The 23,215-nt window shown below is 42.8% G+C and overlaps 1 protein-coding gene across 2 annotated transcripts in view; it reads right to left on the bottom strand.

The window, feature by feature from the left end:
- TTC28 (tetratricopeptide repeat domain 28) overlaps positions 1–23,215 on the bottom strand; it is a 1,211,014-nt gene that overhangs the window by 247,061 nt on the left and 940,738 nt on the right. For both annotated transcript variants that reach the window (XM_078667293.1, XM_078667294.1), the window contains exon 12: positions 1,214–1,354. In XM_078667293.1, the coding sequence (XP_078523419.1) occupies positions 1,214–1,354 (141 nt within the window). The remainder of the gene's footprint in view (positions 1–1,213; positions 1,355–23,215) is intronic.

The raw sequence follows: 23,215 nt of genomic DNA, 5'->3' as shown, positions 1-23,215 counted from the left end.
AAACAACACAATAGTGCAACAATAACATAATATACAAAACAAAAACACAACGGACCAATCAAATGCAACAAAACAACAGTAGTCCAATGACAACAAAATGACCACAAGCAACAAAACAGCATACATGTTCATTTGTGTTGTCTTTGTGTCGTGTTGTGTTTGTGCTGTAGTGTGGTGTGTTGCTAGTGTATTTTGCTCCTATTGTGCTGTAGTTTGTGTTGCTCTGTGACCAGCTGTCGAGGTGTGGTAAAAGTATGCATTTTGGTATTATTGTGTAATAATGGGGTGGTGTATTTGCTGTTTTTCTGTGCTTTGTTCTGTTCGATCATTATGCTTTTGATCATGTATGCTTGTGGGTTAATTTGTGTTGTGCTGCTGTGTTATTTTTCTGGTGTTTTGTATTTGAATGTTGTATTGTTGTGTTGGTGTGTTGTTGTATTGTGTTGCACTTTGTTGTGGTGGTGATGTGTCTCGGGTTGCATTATTCTGGTTGTTTTTGTAATACCTTGCGTTGATATGTTTTTGCCATGTTGTTAATGTGCTTTGGGTTATGTTACTGTCTTATGTTGTGCTTTTTATTTACTGTACATATGTAAAAAAAAACTTCTATATTTCCTTTCAGACTTAGGACATTCCTTAAAAGTTCCACTAACAAACCACCATTTACCACTGTATAGTTGGTAACATTCTGCTCTTCCTGCTTACCAACTATGTAAGCCACCAGACAGCCCCAACCTGCAGTAGATACCATGCCTTAAATGTGTTCTTTTAGTGTCCACTTTGTGTGATCAAGCTATCAGGTTCTACACAGTTTGACAGGTAAGGGAAAATGGTTGATGACAGGACCTTGCTGCAACCACTGCATGACATGTACAACATGGGCCTTGAATCACAAGTGGACTCTACTGCCGTTAATCCAATAAAGTATTTAGAGCCACGGCACCAAACTGCTGAAAAGGTAATTTTAATGGCAGCACTCTACGCGTTTCGGAAAATGAGGTTTCCTTGGTCGTGTCTGAACTGGGGTGGCAGAGTGGGCTTAAGAACGGTGATGGATTAAACCCAGATCTGTTGACTGGGTGTGAGTGTTTGATTGGTTCAGATGCTCCATCCATCACAACCCCCTTTTTTACCGCTTTATCAGTGACTTGTCACATTGTTTATTGTTTATCCAGATAAGAGTATTTGTACATTTGTTAATCTGCTTTCTTACCTGTTGAAGAGGTTGTTCCTGCTGACCATTCTTAAGAATCCTGTGGGGTCTGTGACAGAGTTTAATTTGTTGTTCATCTCCTCGTACTGTTGATCCATTAAGTCCCCAGCCTCACTGTCCGTCTCGCTGCTGCCACAGGCCCTGCGAGTAAGGAAAACAAAACATCAAATGAGAGATCACACTTATGCAGCAAACATGAAAAAGCATCAGCTTGAAAACTACCTGACACCAGACTCTGCAGCAAAAACTGCAAAGGCAGTAGCTGTCTCTGTATCTAAATAAAATGTATTGTGCTGGAAAATGAAAATCCATACTAATATTATAAAGAGAGAGCCCAAACCTTTGAGGCGGGTAATCTCAGTAACAACAGCACCAATCACAACACCCAATACAGCGTTGGAAAGGCCAGTTGCAGCAGAAGGACATAGCCTATGCAGACGGCCACTATATATATTTTTTTCAGAGTTTTATATAGCGCGAACTTGACCCGAACTGAATCAGGTATCAGAGCGCTTTACATAGCACCAGTTACGTTACATGAGGACACACATTAATTTTTAGGCACGGGGAGATTAAGTGATTTGCCCAGAATCACAGGATGTTTGGTGTCATTACCAAGACTCGAACCCGGATCCCCAGGTCTGAGGTCGAGCGCCTTAGCCATTTGGCCTACTCCTCTATACATTTAAAAGGTAAAAGAACCGTGCCAGCAAAGTAGTCCCTTGTGGGCGTGTCTGAGTTGTGCTGTGGGCGTGGCCTGGGGGCGTGACTAACGCTGGGGGCGTGTGGGACGGCCATCACATCGTGGGCTGTGGGCGTGTGCTGGGGGTGTGACAAACTCTGGGGGCGTGTGTCCGCCTTTCATGCCATGTGAGTCGTACATACAAGCGCCAATTACGTTGCTGCGCAGCATCAAGGGGCACGCTGGGGGCGTAACACGCTGGGGGCTTGAGAAACGCTGGGGGCGTGTGTTCGGCCTTCATGCCATGTGAACGCAATTGCGGCGCATCAAGGGGCATGCTGGGGCGTGAGAAACGCTGGGGGCGTGTGCTACGTTCCGCCCTTCATGCCATGTGGGTCGTACATTAATCAGAAGATCGTCTGTTGTGGCCGTGTGCTGGGGGAGTGACAAACGCGTTCACCTGGAGGCCTGGTAAGTAACGTTACTGCAGCCTCTCCTGCGCACTGTTACTGAACTCTCTCATTCAACGAAATTACACGCGCCTGCTACCATCAACCAGGGCTCTAGCCGGGCTCAGGCGGCGGATCAGTACACTATTTACAAGCGCCTGATAACATCAACCAGGGCTGCAGCTGGGCCTCAAGCGGGGGAACACGCGCCTGCTAACATCAAACAGGCCTGCATCTGGGCCTCAAACGGGGGAACACGCAAATGAGCGTGTCTGCGGGGACAATTACTGCAGCCTCTCCTACTCGCTGTCACTCAACTCTCTCATTAAACGGATTCACCCGCGGCTGATAACTCTCTCATTCAACAACATTACACGTGCCTGCTAACATCAACCAGGGCTGTAGCCGGGCTCAGGCAGCGGATCACTACACCAATTACACGCGCCTGCTAACATCAACCAGGGCTGCAGCTGGGCCTTCTCCGTCCCTATTCTAATGAAACAAAAATTGTTTCTACCGCGAGATTTCAAAATAAATTGCCCTTGCCAAATACACACATTACACACATTCTATTTCATACCCGGACAATGTCGGGACGGGCTGCTAGTACATAATAAAGGTAATAAAGAATAAATAATAAAGAGAATAGGGTTAGGGCCACATTTAGTGTTTGGCAGGTGGTACTCCCAGTGGCTGCCGCCACATGCAAAAAGTGGTGGGGCAGGGGGGATAGGGCACGGAGGAGGAGGTACTATAAGATCATCTTTTAAAAATGTAAGTTAACTTTACCTGCAGCCGACCGCCTCCTGTGTCGTGCTGGGACTTGGTTGTCCCAGCAGACACTGTGACTCACAGACTCCCTGTCCAATCACAGCAGAGGGATTGGCCTGAGCGGCTGGAAAGACGCTGCGCTCAGGTCAGGGAGTCTGTGGGGTTTCTCTAACCCAGCTGTTCAATACAGCCAGGTTAGAGAAACCTAAGTGCGTGTGTGTGTTTTGGTCAGCCTGAGACGGCAGGCCAAACACATACGCACACTTAGGGAGTGCACATAACATTCCTCCTTCCCCTTTCCATGCCCTGGCCTCACCCTGCACAGTATAGCTAAGCCAGCGGCTAAAAATAAAATTATAATAAAATATTGTTTTATTTTTTTGCTGCTGGCTCTGAGCCAGTGGGGCAGCGCTCCTCTGCCATTGCAGAGAAGCCGCCCCTGGGTACTCCATCTGTGAGAATGGCTGAGGGCATTACGTCTGCCGCCCTAAAACTACCAGCTGCCATATTTCGAGATCACAGATGGCCCAGCAGTGATCTCTGTATCTTGACAGTGACCATTGTCATTGCAGATCCTATAAAGATGCAAAAGGTTTGGTAGACAGCCGCCATCATTTTTGATGGTTGGCCACCAAATGTTGACAAACTTTTTGTTTGATTTTGTAAAACAAACTGCTAAGGTGGCAGTTTGCTATTAAAAACCTAAAACTAATGACCCTGCCCTCCCCACATCCAGGGATTTTTTCCTTGGGTGTGTGAGTCATTGCTAGTGTTTTTTCAGGCCCACGTGGCCAGTCTTTACTTGGTGGTGACAAACATAAAAAGGACAGCACACCATCCATCCCAATTAGGGCAGATGTTGTAATGCCCTTCCTCTTATGGTCCCACCTCCGTCGGGCCGTCAGAGGAAGCTTTCCGTAGATGGAGTCAACATGTGCTGTATTGACGGAACGCTGACAGTCCTCCCAATCCTAAACAGGGCGTGCAGACCATCAGTTGGGTAGTTCGCAGCATTTGCAATGGAGTACCCTATCCGCCAAACTTTAAATCACCCCATAGTCTCCTGTTATTAGTTCTGCGACTGTGTGATTGAGAAGGGTCATTCACTCTGTATGAATAACAACATATCTGTGATATGTTTTTTTTAAAAAGTATTTTTGAAGAAAGCACACTATATATCTCTGAAACCCACCCTTCTGTTGAAACACCCATAAATGTTTCTGGTCCCAAAGCCAGAGCAATTAACTTTTATCAACTGTATCATTGTATATGGTGTGCCACTATTTCCTTTCTGTCTACATGATGCTTACAACCTTAAAGCAGCTCTTTAAAAAATTGATTTGGTGTTGTGTCATTGTATAAAATACCTAGTAAAATGATGAATTTTAATCCCTCTCCCAACAGGAATTTTGCACTGAACATGGCAGCTCAGCCATTTTCCTGACAAATGCAGGCAAGTCAAACCTGCCGAAATTTCCATAGAAAGGTGTACAGAAAAACTCAGATACATGCTCAAATAGGGTTGGTAACCAGGGGCGGTCCGTGCAGGTAAGGGTGGAGGGTGGAGGGAGGGGTGGGGGAGAAGCGACAGACAGAATAGGGGAAAATAAATAAATAAATAATTCCTATTCCATTGTCTGTTGACATCACCGAACTGTTGGTAACCACATATTTCTTTTTTTTCTAAACACTTTTTATTGGGTTTTTCTGTTCCATAACATGCCATAACAGAGGCCGAATTACACCACTACATTCAGCATGATTATTTTCACCCCAGTTGACCAATATCTGTAAGTCAGATGGAGCAATGCACATTACTTCCTTACGATCAATACACAGAAAAGTCTACAAGGGATTTAGCTTGTTGTTATACATAGTTAAACATTATTTCACACTAATTAGTGAGTAAGTTCAAAGGAATCAAACTCACAAGTGTCCAGCGGGACAACTTCTCAAGTGCACCAATTGTGTGCAATACAGCAAATGGTGTGTATTGATCATACATTTTGCCCAAGCCTACAAGGGTTTATTGGGTTGACCATTTCTTTAAACATTACTTCCTTAGGCAGTTTTTGATTCGCAAACTTAAGCTAATTGTGAATTGTACCCCCACCCCCACCAAATTTCAGGATGTTTGTTTAAACAGCCCTTTGCTGCGTACACTGGTTCTTTCCTTTTACCACAATAGTCCATGCCTCTCGTCCTCTCGTCCTCTCCCCCAAGGAAGGGATCTTCCTGAGAACATCAATGCTTAGCCATATCTCCTTTAGCTATCAACAGGCCCAATCCCACAAAAGTTGTGATACGGCACGTAATGCCCCATTCGTAAATTTTTTTTTTTTACAGAGTTTTATATAGCGCGAACTTGACCCGAAGGTATCGGGTATCAAAGCGCTTTACATAACACCAGTTGCGTTACATGAGAACACATTAATTTTTTTGTTAGGCGCGGGCAGATTAAGTGATTTGCCCAGAATCACAGGATGTTCAGCGTTGTTGCAGAGACTCGAACCCAGTACCCCAGATTCGAGGTCGACCGCCCTAGGCATTAGGCTAACTCCTCCCAAAAGCATAAAATTTGGGATCAACTAGCACCGACATTCGCTTCCAAAACATGTGCTATTGTTACCCCATTTTGGGCTATAACTGAGCTGGTAAACATAACTTTCCACATTTAATTTCCCATTTACCATGGACAAATCCGCCAACAGAGGTATTTCACTCACTGGGGAAATATGTCTTACCGGATGAATTAGCATTTACTCGATGCTGTGAATAACCTCCCACGTTTTCCCAAGATGTGAACTATGGCGTGTGTGTAGCACTATCACAGTGCACCACTGTATTCCCGCATATAACACGTAGTTGTGACTTTATCTGATAGAACAGTGGGGTGACCTTGTCATGCAGAATTACTCTGTATGTCATCCCACCAGGCCAGATAAAATGAAGGTTGAAGGAGTTAGAATACTTTAGTTTAACCTTAGTCTTGGCTCATATAATTTCTTGTAATACACATGAGGACCAGGTATTGTAGTTCATCATTGCGTCAAGGTCAGACTGACATAGGGTGAATTTATTTTTTACCTATTGGATGTGATCTAGTTTGTGTTCAGTTTCTTCACACCACTGCACTGAGGGAAAACAAAGCTTGTGTTGATAACCCTATGATCTAGTCTCTGGATGCTACAGGGTCTATGATATTTCCGCCGCTTACTTGTAAAGTCAAGCCCTGACAAGCGCTATACTTTTCCCCATCATTACCTAAATGCATCAGACAAAGAAGTACCTTATTATATTTCGATTATTTGATATATTGTAAATCTAACTTGTATATCCCAAAAATATTTTATCACAGCAGAAGCACTTGCATCACTAGAAGCTTTACAAAGTCCAGAAAAGGGTGTGTACACGCTTGTGGTGAAATCCTATTACAGAAACTACAGTGTGAATCTACTCACTGCAAAGCACTTCAACACTTTGTTAGTAAGCGCTGTATAAATATAATTTACAACTACAATATATCCATCTGCTACCATAGTGTAACAGAACCCAGCCCAACAAACTCTCAACTACCCCGTAGACCATTTTTATTTTAAATATAGCTTTTAATAATCTTATCTCTGAATGGGCAATCTCTGATGACAGTAATGTTTCTAATTCTTCTCTGTGAGAAGTAGGAAAAGGACCATTATGAAAGATAAACTCCTCAGATGACCTATCTCTCAGAGTTAGGTCTTCAGGAGCAGAAGGCTGACCTCCAGCAGCTGTACTGTGGGATCTATTAGAAATGTGTGTGTACCTAAACTGTTTAAAGATATAACTCCTTTAACTGCAGCTTATTTGTTCTGGGTCATTGATGCATTTACAAACCAGAAAATTGCTTCATGAGATTTCAAGTTCACAATTGCTCAAATATCTATCTGCAGTTCGAGTATACTCACACAATTTCCAGCCAACGTCTATGTTACCTTGTGATGGTAACATTTAGCCAAAGATTTGTGAAGCCATACCAGCGTCTGGATCGCAACCAGATAGTCTTTCTCCTTGACAGAGGCAAGGAGTCTGTGCATCCTCACTCATGGATTATCTAAGTAGGACTTGGAGGAAATTATTTTTAACATGTTGGTCTTAGATCACTGCTGTCTGACGCTTGATATTATGAAGCAATTCAAAATCATGGAAATGAGGAAGAAATAAATCCCTGAAAAAGACGCATCTGGACACTCAAAAGAAAGGATCTGAGAGCCAAGAATCCCCAGGAAAAAAACGTTAATAAAAGTTTGAGAAGGAACCTGTTTTATACATAGATTCCCAGATGTAGTGCCAGTGATCACCTTTTGCACAACAAGTAAATGCAACAGAGGTGTTCAGCCAACATGAGAAGTATAAAATAAATATGGCAAAACAGTGCAAGATTACTAGAAAATTGAGTCAATGTTTGTACCACACTGGAGGCAAAACACTAACTGATCAGACATCACATGGTCGGCCGAGAGTACATTAAGCATTAATAGGGTCAATTGATGAGGCTTTATTATAGGCTCATTAAAAACAACCCAAACAATAGTGACAAAAGAGCAACAGCATGGAATTATACCAATTATGGATAGCCAGGAGCAGCACCTACTATCTATGATTTGCATGTGTGGTACCTTAGGCATTGCCTTTGCTAATGCACATCCCAGGGGCAACGAAAGGAATAGCAGGGACGAAAAGCAAAAGGGGCAACATAGCTTACTTTCTGCAGCTTAAAATCCTTGCCCTTCCTACAGACCTTCTAAAGTGAAAAGAAAACAGTTGATTGACTAAAGATTGGACAATAGAGCAACCATGCGATGACATCAGGATCAGTCACCTCTATGGCCCCTAGAACTATGGTGACTCCACTTCTATGATGATGGATAGGATGCCTTGCAAAATAAATACGCTTGGCACCACTATGATATGTCATGAGGAAAATACCAGACAAAACCCAAGTTGGCTCTCAGATCCATTGCACTGTTCTACTGCCACCTCCTTTCTGGAGTATATTTTGGGATTACAGAGGCAGATAACCAGTGACTTAAATATTGGTCAGCCATATCGACTAACCTATGCGATGATGTGCTTTAGATGATGTATTCTTTTGCACGTTGCATGCAAGCACGTGCCATCTTCTGCAAGGAGGGTGACAATAGCTCCAACTTCCTGCACCTTTGGCACATAGAGCTTGGTTTATGCCTTTGATATCCTATGTGATGTACATTAATATGCCAACTGCAAAGCACATAAGTGTTACATGCTGTCCATAGATTTGTAGCTTATGTAGAGGCCTCAGTTGGTTGCTGCTTTTGCTGCAGAGGGTTATATGTTTCCTGTGGTGCACATTATAATTCTTGCAATATACTTCAATGGGTTATGGAACTAACATCAAGGAGCTACAAGCAAACTGCAAGGCATAAGTGTAGAACTTTCCTCTTTTTTTCTCAATTTTTCCTTATTCTATGCTTGCTAAAAAGAGTCCATTTGGATGGTAAATTAGACTTATTAGCTGCCACAGCAATAATTATAAGTGTAATTATTAATATAATTATATTTATTTGACCTTACAGAGTATGCCTCTTACCTAAGAGCTCGAAAAATCAAAAACCTTCCTCTAAATAGTTTAGCTCAAACAATTTTGAAGTTACAAGCTTAATGTCACTTTTCTCTGATGATATCAAGATATTAAATCTCTAATACGACCCAACCCTTGATAAGGCTTGAACAAAAGGAGTGATGCTGATCCTTATAGCTTGGGAAAATTGTATGGTTTTTGACTCTGTAAACTGGCTATTCCTCTTGAGCCTCTCTGATATTTCGGTCAAAAAAACAGCTGCTGATTATTTGATCCTGTAAGATACTTTTGATTGTGTGAAACTAGGTGACTGAGTGTTTTCAGTATGTACATATCCTGTTTGGTTGGTGCCTGCCAGGGCAAACTGCTGTTCACTTATTTTCTGAACAATCATGACTTCAGAGATTGTGTTCTTTACTACCAAGGACTACAACATAAGATACGCTTTTTGTGTTCTCCTTAGCTACTTGCTTTTTAGACTTTCTTAAAAACTGTTGTGGTTTATAATTTAAACTAACCTTTCCATTTTGCTTTCCTCACACTCAGAGTTATTCCCTTTAGGATTTTAACCACCTCTTTAAATTTGGTATGTCCTGAAGATGGTCCCAATGTATCGCCTATAAAGAATGAAGAACCGAAACGTCGCCAATACCATTGATGAGGGCCTCATCAGGTAATACCTTCCTTTGTTTCTCGCTTTAATCGGCTTTGAGAAACAACTTTAAGGCCTCTTGTTTCTTAGTTGGTATATGTGTTTTACATGTTAGTGGGTCTCCATGGTGTTAGTACTCTATAATGATTCCAGCAGACTTGTAATAAAGATTTTTTTTTCATGATCAATCTGGGCTAACTTGAATGAGATAGAGTTATTATCATTGACTCTCTTTAGCTGAGCCCTTTGGATTGGCTCACAAATTGTTTAAGAAAAAGGTATTATATGTATTCGTTTATGTAGCCTATGGGGCATTTGTGTTGGACCAAGCTGGAATTGAAAGTTAGAGACCTCTCTCACCACTGCATGCCGCTGCTCCGGCCGCAAAGCCGTGTGGGAGCTGGTGACTTTGCCCTGCATCATCAATTTGCATTGGGAAAAAAAATCAACACATTTCACTGCGACCAGCTCAGACATAATTCAATATTAGCTACCGGATCTTGGATTCCTTCATTTAAAAAACTGTAAAGAGCAAGTACTTCCTACATTATAAGTCATAAACCAGCAATTAAAATGTTGTGTTAGCAGAGTAAATACAGCAAAAAGTAAACACAGACACTAGTCTGTCTAAATGACTATTTGTGCCTCATCACCAGAACCTAATGGCAACACATTTCGGGAAAGATAACCTTCGACAAAATACCATGGCCTTGATAAACAGCCTATCTAAGTAATGTCACATTTGAAAAAACATGCAAATCAATGCCTCAAAGGGAACCAACCAAGGCCCACAAACTCTCTCTCTCATTACGCTCTATTATATTGTCACGAAAAGTAAAAAGAAATCATAAATGGTGGGTAAAGTGGCTTAAGCACCCAGCTATAGCCTATACATCACTCCTTTCCCCCACACCCAGGGATCAGATCACTCATAGAAGTGTATGGAATGGAGATGATAGTGCTGCACTGAGGTCAATGCCTGCTGGCACTGGGAGTTTGGTCTGAATAAAATGAAATACAGCACACAGAGCCTGGTAGTTGTAGGGGCCCTGTACCTTCATACAGAGAAGCAGGGTGATTATTTGAGAACATACATAATTCAATTCAGCATCATCAACACTCTACTTTTGATGGTGATTGTACTCTGTGGGGCCAGCTGGCCCCCAGCCCTTTTCCACCCCTCACCTGCACAATAATCTTTTAATGTATCTGTGAATAGAATTGTGAAAAAAAACTGTATTCAATCCCATCACATCACAAACACAATCTTTTCCTAAAACACTACCATTTTACATTCCGTTCTCATGGGAGCCATGATGGACAGGTATAACTCAAAATCAATCCACCGCTTTGCAAGCTATTGTGAGGATCCGTTGAGATTCCAAGAAACTCTGCATAACTGTTCACCTACCTACATGGACAACCTAGAACAGACAGAATGCAGGCATTAAAATCCCTTTGGCCATGCTGAACATTTCTTAATGAGGATGATCACCTCCACAGTACAGGCGTCAAGGGTCCTTCTTACAACCTGGAAGCAATATTGAAATTGTCAGCGAATAGTGCTCAACATATGAAATCACTCCAGAATGTGCTGCACTTAATTGTCACTCCATGAGACTAAATGGATACCTTATCTATCATGTGTTTGGGAAACATGCATTCCACATTAGTATAGCTCTATAGCTCCCGTAAAAGTGTTTCACAAGTTAAATCACATTATTTTGACACAAAGGCAATAATTTGATCTTCTAACTCCGTACTACCCGGTATTTGTAATGCATGAACTAATCACCTATAAAGGTCTCAAGGCGCTGGGGGCCATTGGGGAGATTAAGTGAGCTATTGTCCAGGGTCACATGATGCTAAGCTTTTCTGCCTCCGGTGCTGGGGATTGAACTGTGAGCCTCGCACTCTGTAGTCAGCTGACCTGGCCGCTGCGCCACACCTCTCTAAAGGATGAGAGCTGTCTGCACTCACCTTACTGAAATGTGCATCTTTGACCTGGGGGACTTCATATACCCTGCAAACCAGTTATTAATCCAACAAGATAGGTAGTTCACAATGTGTTAATGAGCAGAGAAATGAGCTGAACTTATGACCTCAGTGTGCAAGTAAGACACCATATGCACGTTTCACAATAATCTAGAGGCCAATCCGAGTCCTGCATCTCTTGGTGTCTGACATGTTCGACCAATCATTTTCTTCCTAAAAATAATCCTAATCAATCTTTATTTAATACAGTTAGATTGCCGGCACTTCCATGGTTAAATGTTCTATAAAGCGGAGCCACGAGTCAAGGCCATCGCCTTCCTTATCCCCTCCCAGTGCGATACCGGGGGTTCACTTTGATTGAACACAATCAATAGATGTGACAGCAGTTGAAGCAATGAGCAGACATGAAGAATAACCTCCTGACTGCTGGTTGGACCGCTTGACATTTTGATAGAGTAATGCACTTCCAGATAATTGTTATGTTAACCCTTTCGTAAAAGATCTTTTGAATCTGCACTGCTCTAGTAAACATCCTCAGTATTCTTGTATGTGACCGGAGCTCCCATACAGTAGTAAAATGCACTGAGCTTTAAACACCAAGGATTTTGTATTTAGTGGTATTTCATTTGGATGTGGATACCAAGGCTGATAATGAATTGAGTTTTCCCAACTATAAAAATAAGATACTGTTGTATTACTAAATGTCCTATTGCAACTGCTTGGAATTCTGACAATACTATTAAAAACACGTTCATAGTTTGCATTCTTAGTTTGTATGGCCGGTATTTGTAACTGAATGAAGTGCCTTCTTGGTATTGTTATTGGACAGAAAACAAGACACGGCAGGGACATATTCCATTGGTTATACACTTTCTGCTAAAAATAAATGCTATCGAATTTATCATTGCAATTGCTGTGGAATATAACATTGCCTTTTAGTTACTATGATATCATGAACATGCAAGTGAGCACCATATGTGAAGAGCTATCTATTCTCAGTGAAAAATGGCTTTGAACATCTCAAAGTGATGTTTGAGGAGATGGAGGTCCGGGACTTCACATTGGGAAATGGTGGACCAGTGGCAGATACTTCTGGTTAATCTCACACAGACGGATGATACGCTACCTGCAGCTCTTTTGTGACCTTAGTCCTGGTAGAATACTTTTAAAATGATGTGCCAAAAACCAGCTGAAAAGAATAGCGAGATGTCTGATTTCACCCACTACACAGATCTGTATAGTGTACCTTCTGCCACTAGAATGGCTTTCCAGATAAGCCAGAGTTAGTCTTAAAGAGTATATCACAAACCAGAGTCTGATTTTGGACAGTTTCATTGGGTGTTGGTGAGCAGAGCATGCCCCTTTGTTGTGTATGTTTGGTATGTGTACTACAGCGGCTAGTCATATTTGCTGTGTGTAACATAAGATCTTTATCAATTTTTGCACCAGCCATCTGTAACGTATAGTATACGCAGTGCCTAGTCTGAAGTGTATACTTGAGGTAATCAAGAATCTCATTGGGGGCCGTAGGATGCATATTTCCTCTTACTGTGGATACCTGGTTGCTGAGTCAGTCATTTGACAATGTTAATAGAACATTTTGCTTTGTAGTTGACTGGGAATGCAGTGACCAGTTGCATTAACTCTGCAGTGCTATGGACTGTGGCCATAAGAACTAGGGTGAGACGTCATTTTCAGACAGCAACCTTTGGGAAAGGGGTGGGGGAGTCACCATCAAAGTCTACTTGCCAAATAAAATGGTGACTTTACATACTAAGTTTCTATATTTTTTGGAGCAAAGAAGTATATTGAATGATTATGCACCTGACTATTTATCTTTTGAAATATAAAATCGTTATCCCGTAGGTGTCTTGGCGCTTCGAGTACTCCATACTGTGTTTCAGGCCAATAGTACTAGAAAAGCCATGTCTTCAGTTGCTTTCTCAACTCAAGGAGCGCTGAAATTTACCTCATGTGTCGGGGGAGAGAGTTCCACTCTTTTGAAGTATTATAGCTGAAGCTCCTACCTCCCCAGTTCACCTTTCTTATTCTGGCCGTAGGCATCAGATGGGTGCTTGCAGATCTCAAGGATCTCTTTGGGATATAACATTTAAAAAGATCCCATAAAAATGTTGGGCCTTCTTTATGGAGGGCTTTATGAGCTATACACAAGGCTTTAAATGTCACCCTCTGGGCAACTGGCAGCCAATGAAGGTCCTGAATCCCTATTCTAACCAACTGATATTTAGGTATGTCCAAAACGAGTCTTGCAGTAGCATTTTGCACTTTTTACAATTTTTTGCGAAGAGTAGATTGGATGTTGATATATGAGCCATTGCAATAATCTAGTTTAGGTAGGACTAGCGACGTAACCACCGTCTTTCTGGATTTAAGAGGAATAAAAGGGCATATTTTCCTTAAATTATTTTGCATAAAATATGCAGAGGACACCACTTTAGATACTTGAGGTTTTAGACTCAACTTATCATCTAAAATGATTCCCAAGTTTTTAGCTTTGGTCACAGGTATAAGAGGGGGGCAGAGATTATCCGGCTACCACTCAAGGGACCAGGGTGGAAAGAGATTCCCAAACATGATCACTTCCGTCTTGGTAGAGTTTAATTTCAGGCAGTGATCACTCATCCAGGTACTGAGTTGGGTCATACAATCATGGAGCTTAGTGGAATAATTAATATCCTTGTCCACTGTTGAGATAACCCAGTTGGGTATCATCGGCATAGGAGGTAGGAATCTAATTGAAGCTTCTGATTAAAGGGGTCAATTCCGCTATGTAGATATTAAAAAGCGTAGGGGTCAACGAGGAGCCCTGCAGGACCCCACAAGGCAGTATAAACGATGTTGATTTAAAATTGCCCAGATGAACAGATTGGATTCTATCTGACAAAAAAGAGGTCAGAAGCGAGAGAGCAGCTCCTCCAATTCCGATAGTTTTAAACGCTGCACCAGACGATTGTGATCTATCGTGTCATATGCAGCGGATAGGTCTAGCAGTATGAGAACTGCTGACCCACTGCTATCCAAAGAAGATCGAATTTCTTCTGTACTTTTTTTTATCAGAGCCGTTTCCGTACTGTGATTGGTTCTAAAACCAAATTGACTATGGTCCAGACCCTCAGTATCGGTGATAAAAGCAGAGAGTTCTGTATTTATGATCTTCTCTATTATTTTTGCAGGTAGCAGAATTCTAGCAATGGGTCGATAGTTGGTAGGATCGATTGCATTAAGATTTGATTTTTTTTAAAGAAGAAGGATGCAGGTCTGTTTCCAAACAGAAGGGAACGACCCTTGTGCCAACATTTGGTTAAACAATTTGGACAAATAAGGTCCTATAAAATGACCAATGCTTTTTAAAATTCTAGGGGGCCAGGGGTCTTCCGGAGACCATGATTTAGCCTTAGAGATGGATTTAACTATTTGAGTTTCTGAGGTGGGGTGAAGTTAAGAAAGAGTGTTAATTTCCCTCTGTTATTGCTTCAATTGTACTGTCTTGTTTCTGTTCAGCATCGGGAAACCAGTTTTTGGTATCATTGCATTCTCTCAAAAAATTAATAAAAAGAATAAAAGAATAAAATGCCTGGGTCTCTAATAGATAGCAGCATTTGTTGTCACTAAACCATGTAGACTTTAGAGATTTAGAAGTTTCAGGCAAGAATGGTTTATGTTTTCAATAGGGTGAAGAAGTCTCTGATAAACAAAGTTCTAGCTACTATGCTGGGGCATTTTATTGCTTTGACAACCATTGCATTGACAACCTTCTCTTCGACAGACCTTTTACATCAATGTGAAAATATTATTTGCCAAGGCCTTGACATGTTTATAGCGCCAAAATTGAAAAACCTGGAGCTAGACTGCTGCGTCAACTACTTCAAGGTCAACGAAGGTCGAGGTAATGGCAGTGTTGAAGGAAAGTTTCTTTTGATGTGAAGGTGATGTGACTGTAAAGATTGTCAAGGTGGTGAGGTATAGCCACTCTGCTAGAGCATAAGATGTGGTGTGCCATTTGATTAATTTTTGCCAAGTGATTTTGGAAAAAACTCTTCAAAAATGTCTTTCTGTTTGAAGAGCAATTACACAAAGCCCATGGTGCTGTACTGTATAAACCATACATTAGTCAATTTTGTGTCAGCCGCAGTGCTGGCGAAACTGTGCTTGTCACAGCCACCAACTGCAGTTTGTCATATAAGCTGCACCCCTGAGATGCATGCAAGAGCACACTGCCTGTGAGAATGTTAGGAAGCATCTCTGGGGGCAAATAGTGTCAGAGAAGTGGCATCTGCTGTTCTCTGACACTAATCAAAACAACATGCCCCACTGCCACCCAGAGCTTGCTGGGATGGAGTCAGGATATTCCTGTGAGAGGGAAGTGACATACGGTTTGAACGAGCAGCTCTACTTCCCAAAGGATGCAGGGAAAATGGACTGCTACCACTCAGGAACAGCAGAGGCTCTGGCCACTTTACCTGCTTGTGTTTAGATGTAGTCAAGAGGATCACTGTCTATCTCTCAAGACACCTGCATGGTCCTCTATACCCTTCTACCTCACTCCTTCCTCTCAGCAAATCCCTACTGAACTTACCCAGAAGTTGCGTTTGATGAAGTACGCGGTTGGTGAGTGAATGCTATGTACATTATTGAATACACTAGTGCCTGAGAGCAGCCAGTTCAGGAATACACTGGACAGAGTGCTCTGTATAGCTCTTACAGACCCTGCTCTATGAGCAATGCACACCCATTCAGAAGCGAACTGACGTAAAAGAGGCAGCGGTCATGTTTCAGTCCAGGTGATCTCTATGAATTTGGTCCATCTTGTCTGCCTCCAAGATGTTCTGATAAGTTCAAACTGCTGTTTTTCATTAATCAGCTAATATGGGTTACTTTAAAATCAATGAATGATGCTGTCACAGGGACTCATTGAATTCCACCATTTTGGGAAGCACACAACCTCATACATTTCTAAAAACAAAAAGATGCAGTATTGTATTAAAGACGTTGTTTTTTCATGAACTTCTCTTTCAGACCATGACCTGGGAGCCAAGTAGACTTCAGTGAGTAAACTTCTTGCTGCTGAGAATTTTGTGTAACTTACAGGTCACTAGTCAATACTAGGGATGGCCTGTTCAGCCCTTGATTATTCCAAGGGCAATAGTATGACCAACCAATTATCTGGATAATACTACGTCATTGTGTTGTTATATCTGATGTTGTCACGTAATTTTTCAGCAACCATAATATAACTGGGTCACATCAGATAAACCGGTAAGTGTAATGGATTCAGGGGCAATCCACTTTTATCCCTCAGAGTTGCCTGCTCTAAGCTGGAGCACACCCATCTTGGCTGCAGAGCATTATAAGTACACTGATAGCTGGGCAACAAGCCACTCTGTTAGCGCGTGCAGGCTGGCCATCTCTGGCCTTTGAAAATGAAGTAGGCCTAATTGCACATGTGAAGCTGGAGAGAGAGCTATCTACTATAATGTAAGACTTTATAACAGGGATCTGGGCCTGGCTTTTAGGACCCTATTTGTCCTCTTCCAGTGAACCCATCTGGAGCCAAAATGTAGGTGGTGGCTTGGCCCTGTTCTATAATGACAACAACCGCTGGACTAAGCAAGAATTCCTTGTTTTGCTTGTGGAATAAACCCATGCAAATCATATTATTTTCTTCTTTTTTAATACCAAAATATCCCTTCTATAATACCAAATTGTCACCTCTGAAAGGGAAATGCCAATAATTCATATTTATAAAGCGACCTCAATTCATGAAATATGCTCTGCATTTTCCTAGAATGACCCTTCAGCCATTACCAGAGTCCCATATGTACAAACGTCCAACATCACGTGTTGTGATCTCTCAGAACACAAATATCACTTGTGATTCAAATCTGATTTCTTCGGTGCCTGGATGTATCTGTTACCTCTGGAAACATGCCAACACGCCCTATTCAGGCGGAAGACTCTTATTTTATTTTACAGAGTTTTATATAGCGCGAACTTGACCCGAATCGGGTATCAGAGCACTTTACATAGCACAGTTGCATTACATGAGGACACATACATTTTTTTTTTTTTTTTGGTAGGCACAGGGAGATTAAATGATTTGCCCAGAATCACAGGATGTTCAGCGTCATTGCCGAGACTCAAACCCAGTTCCCCAGATTCAAGGTTGACCACCCTAGCTGTAAGGCCCGCTCATCTCCCCTCTCCTCTCCTCTCTTGCTATTAATGCCAAAATGGCTTTATGGCCAACTAAAGATGCCTCTACTTCACTGCAAGTAAATAAAGAAAAGAAATGCCCAAACTATTTTACGAAATCTCCTTCTTTCTTGCCTCCAAATGTTGGTCAATGAAAACTGTCAATTCTTGGCATGCTGCTCCATTGACACTTGCATCGTCGCCAATGTGATTTCGTTGCAGAATGTAAAAGCATAAATCTAACGTAAACTCCAGCAACTCCTGCACTGCGACAACCTCATCGAGCCAGCACAGGGAAACAAATAAAACTGTATACATTTCTTCCTGAGACAAACCTGGCCAATGAGGGGGGGGTTGCGCGTGAGCGGTGGTTTGGACAGGCCATCCTCTAGACTTGTACAAACATACTCGGGGTATGTAATGAGTAGTTGGATGTATTTCACAGAGCTACGAAACACAGCAAAGGTGCACTTTACAGCCTGCTGCTCTATAAAACAAAATGTCCAATGAATCACCTTCTTCAATTCAGTCTGGCCTTGCCAGAGAATATCTGAGCGAGGCATTTGGCACATGGGTCTAGAAACATGTACGCCTAAATACAAGAAAAACTGTCGAGCCGGCCATCCGCAACCAAGCAGCAGGTTTTCCCTTTAAGGGAAGAAAGGCCGAATCCCCAAGCTCAGCACAATTTTCTGTCCTCCCCGCTCCGCTCGCGTGTTTTTCCACCCTCCCCTAATGGAAAGCAGCAGAGGGGATGGTGTTTTTATGAGCACAGGGCCTGCTTGCATTGCATTAAACATTTAAAATAGCAGCTACGGCGTAAATAGAAAAAAAGACCATACGCTGGTAAATTGCAGTGGCCGAGGCCTAGCCGCAGACAAACAAATACCCTGATTGCAGGTCTGTTGCTACAAAGCAGACACGTCAAGAAACGCCGCGTTACGTAATCCACGGCATTGAAAAAGAAAACAAAGCCGAGGACGCCCATGCATCACCTCGTCGCAGCTGAGCGCAGTGATTAACCAAATCAAAATGACACGTCGTTTAAATAAAATTTATCAAAACCAAGAAAGATGAACAAAACACAGAGAAAATGGTTAATTAGGAGTTTCCTTGGCGCACGTGTTATCCATCAGCAATGATGAGCAGAGCGCCTTTGTGCTCGGAGACAGCCTCGCGGAACGCTGCGTCCTCGCGCGTGCCTCGCGCCACGGCGTCGTCCATTTCACAGCAACAGCTCGCTTTGCACGCTAGCAACGCGTCCAGAAGTAATATGATTTCTTCACTATTCGTGTGTTTTCAAAGCAGCTGGAAGCAGATCAATAGTGGAAGGGTCTGGTTATTCCGGGAAAATATCATAGCTAATAAGCACAAACAGGGTTGTTCTTTGTGTAGGCCAGGGCACAAGACCTAAAAAAAGAAGTGGGGGGACGCTGTCACCGGAAGTGATGTCACGACAGGAAGTGACGTCACCAAAGGTGGCTTGCACAATCGGACTCATTGCCTCCCCTCGCTCACCCCTTAGATGCAAATGCGTCTGAGAAGTCAGCGCGTGAGCAGCGTGCTGTGAGCTCCGAGCTCCTCGTCCCAGAGAGGCCAAAGAGTTAAGTCCAACTGTTTGGCAGAGGGAACAGCGTCCACCCGGTAAAATAAGTGGGGGGACCCGCGTCCACCCGCGTGGTACCCCGACTCGAGCCCTGGTGTAGGCCACGAGGAGGTTGTGCTAAGCCTGGCCTGTGACACGGTCCACTTGTACAAGCATGTATATGCAGGCGTGGCTAAGGCGGAGGAGCGTCGCTCAATTGCTTTCAGCAGTGCAAAAAAGTAAAATGATAACACAATGTTATTTTATTTTTGACTGTTGAAGCAGTTTTGCGGGGCGGGGCTAGGCAGCTCACAGAGCAGGGAGAGAAGTGGTTGGGGTGCTTTCTAAGTGTGCATGGCGGTTAGGCCGGCCTTCTTGGGGTAGCCAAATAGTCATGCTCACTTTGCATGTTTTCCAACAGGCTGTATTGCAGCCTGGGTGGAAAACATGCACAGGCTCATACTCCCCATCTGAGCGCCGAACCACGGCGCTCAGACCAATCCCGACACTGCTGTCATGGTGACAGCAGCGTCGTGATTGACTTAGGGGAGCCTGTGTGCTTCCTGCTTCCGTTCTGGGACTTTTTGGAAGGGAAGCGGAAGAGAGACGCGGCAAGCTGAAGAGGTTAGTGATGTTTTTTCCCCCTAAACCTTACCCACCCCCACCCCCACTCCTCACCACCCCTGATCCGTGCCAACCGCCACTGAGCAAAAGCAAGCAGGCATGTTACAAATATTCAAAGTAATTCTCATTTTTTCTCTTAGGCGTGTTTTGGTGCTGAAACCGAATGCGCTTTTTTCTCACAGTTACTAAGAAATTGTTCCACATCAGTAACTAGTAAACTTTTTATACGTTACTGGAAAATTTGCTCAGCTTTTCGTTGCAAGAAATGTAACACTTGGAAGGAAATGCAAATCAAATATATGCAAAATCAAAACAGGTGTGAAAATTTGTGAGCGATGTCTATTTTTTTGTGACATTGATCCAACCCAAACCTTTTGAACTTCACTAATGCGCAGAAATCTTAACTTCAACCGTGACAGACTGTTGCAAAAAGCTGGGTATTGATGCTTGGATTTTTTTTTTATTCTTTGTTGTAATCCATGAGTACATTTATCAAAAGAAATAAACAATCCCTACAGTTGACATCAGAGACTGAAATACCAGAATTAAGAGCAGAAACTAATAAATGAAAATTGACGACAAGCTTTCCCGAGTTTAAATGTTCCAGACAACCTGAACCACCCCAATGAACATAGTAACGGCCCCAATAAACATAGTAACGGCCCCAATGTACATACTAAAGGCCAGCCGAGTAAGGAAAAGGATACGGTAAGATCTTAGCTACGATTATTTCTAAAGTCACTTTAATCAATAGGTTGGATATAAAAAAAGGATCCACTACCATATCCCGGGATGGACTAGGTTTTCCATGCTCGCGACAAATAGGAGGGTTCAAGCACATTGCCTTCTGTGTTAGGGTGAACACACTAGACTCTGCATCAGATAGCTTCAACTCTTGTAATTCGACACATCTGTCCAAACTTCTCAAAAGTCTTCCCGTTCTAAAGGCCACTCTTTCCATCCTTGCCAGCTCCCTGATAACCTAAGCATTCCTTCAGGCCCTGTTTCATCTCAGGTATCGCCATCAGGTTCTTACTGTTGCAACACACTTTAAATCATCCTTTTTACTCCAAATCTAGATTTGGTTTGACCTCACACCCACCTGGATGCTTTTCTCTTCTTATATAAGTGATGTTTGCCAGACTCTCAGTTTCCACAGCTGTATTCTCCTCTCCGCACTTAAGCCATGCGCATCCAACTAATTCAAAAACATGTCATCCAAGTTCAGCCCTTCCTCAGTCAATGCTATTCCTTCTGTATAACAGGGGATTCCCAGGCCGCGACAGCAACTGCATCTTTATTGTGTTGATGCCTTCCCAAAGTTGATTCAGGCTCATGGTGGGTTTCTATGACCCCCACACCCCAGCAAAGCCACATTTTACCAACTCTGTACAAGAACATTCGCAGTTTGCAAGGTCAGTCTGGTGCCCACTGCGATGGCACCTTAGCAGGTTGCCGCATTACCTTACCCTGGAACCAGTCCCCCTTAGATCTCCTGCACTTCAGTGGATATGAAGGCATTGCCCTTTTCACACTGTATACAATTATGTGAGATTACAGGGGTATTTCTCTGTTTTTGCTTGACATGCTGTGCATCTCGTAATTTCGCCTGCGTACATTGCGAGCCTTGGTTATCAGTTTTATGCAAAATTTAAAAAAATGAAACAACGCTGGCATCAGCTTTATGACATCTTGTCCTTGGTGCACACTAAAGCGCGGGTTGAAGGATTCGATGAGTAACGCTGAGTTGTTATTGCTCACCAGCAGGGTCAGTGAATTTTGTATTCATGTGATGCAAGTCAATGAACACCCACTTCAACAGCCTCAAAGAACAGTGAGCAGATAGTAACCTCATGAGTATTCTTCAGTTGAGCCAAAGGGTTTTAGGCACTTGGTTTGGGATGCCCTTCCAGGGGCAGAAAGCCCTGTTTTGAGTTTGCATCACCTGGTGGCTGCCATGGCGGCTATAGTCACCTACAGGCGAAAAGGAGGAATTTAATGAACAGCATACTTTGGGGACCACAAAAGCGATCTGCTCAAATCTTGTTGATGTGCAAGGCATGTTTTGCAAATCAAGGCGGAAAGTGTGTTTACTTTGTTATACTGCTAATCTCATTAGCCCTAGTGCATGCCCTGCTAATACAATAGCACCAGCAGTAATGACCAACACACATTTGCCCTCGTGTTTGTAGAAAGAAAAAACTGAACACTCAATTTCAGAAAGTTTCTTCACCACAGCTGCTCAACTGCTTTCTCAAATGCAAAACGATTTTGGAGGGGGGGGGGTGATTTTATATAGCGCAAACTCGACCAGAAGGTATCGGAGCGCTTTATTTGAGCACCAGTTGCGTTAGAGATGGACACATTCATTTTGTTAGGCACAGGCAGATTAAGTGATTTGCGCAGAATCACAGGATGTTGAGCATCCAGCCGAGGCTCAGACCCGGTTCCCCAGCTTCGAAGTCGACCACTCTAGCTGTTAGGCCACATCCCGGGAAACCATAACTGAACAAGGATCCCTCCTTTGAAACGGGCTAGTTCTTCATCTATGATCTGTACTTCCTTTGGCATCATTCAAAGCAGCACTGCAACCAATCTCCTCCGCGAAACTTTTAACCTATGATAAGGGTCTATTGGGGCTATGCTTGTTTCTTAAATGAACCAGAACCTTTTAGCCATTCGAGACTTCCCTCGTTTCCACCCATGCGAGCTATGTAATGCCTGCCTCTCTCTACCAACTATCTTACACAATCGACTTCTAAGCCTGCATCTGCTCATCTAGCTTTTTGACGTAGTCTTTGGCAATATGCTTAGTCTGATACAAATCGATTAAATAGGTAAATAAACCGCGCTGATGCCTTTTCCCCTTTTCCTTTGATGTTGCTTTCTGTGTGTGGAACCAACCCTTTTGTCTGCTTCCTAAATAGAGTTCAGATATTGTTTTCTTTGGAAGCTGACCACTCGGGACACAAATACTTGAAACGCATCCATTGCTAAGCTTATAGTATGTTCAGAATAGACAGCCACAACAACCATATAACATGACTTACATACAATTACACACTCAGGAAGAGAAGTTGATCGAGCACAAGGCAGCGTTCTCTACAATTATCCTGCAACAGGCACTTAATTCGAAATCTCTTCAACCAATCACAGTCCCACGTGTTAATACTGTATTAGAAGCAAATCAATCCCACCACAGCAAACGTATTTTAAATCTCGTTATGCCTCATACAATCTTCTGGTTAGCACAGAATGTATAGAGTTATTAATTGTATGCCTCATGAGTACCCTTTTGGACCTCTGGTGCACTTACTCATAAAAAAGATAATTTCCCTATGTGGTTAAACCCAATGGATATCTGTGGCAGGCTCTAACGCTGCTTCTGTCAAAGCACAAGGATACACGTGCAGTGATTTGTGGGGATTTAGG

The sequence above is a fragment of the Lissotriton helveticus genome, chromosome 11 (assembly GCF_964261635.1).
Source record: "Lissotriton helveticus chromosome 11, aLisHel1.1, whole genome shotgun sequence".
Lineage (NCBI taxonomy): Eukaryota > Metazoa > Chordata > Amphibia > Caudata > Salamandridae > Lissotriton > Lissotriton helveticus.
The sequence above is the reverse complement of the archived record's forward strand: the minus strand, read 5'-3'. Positions and strand labels throughout refer to the sequence as shown.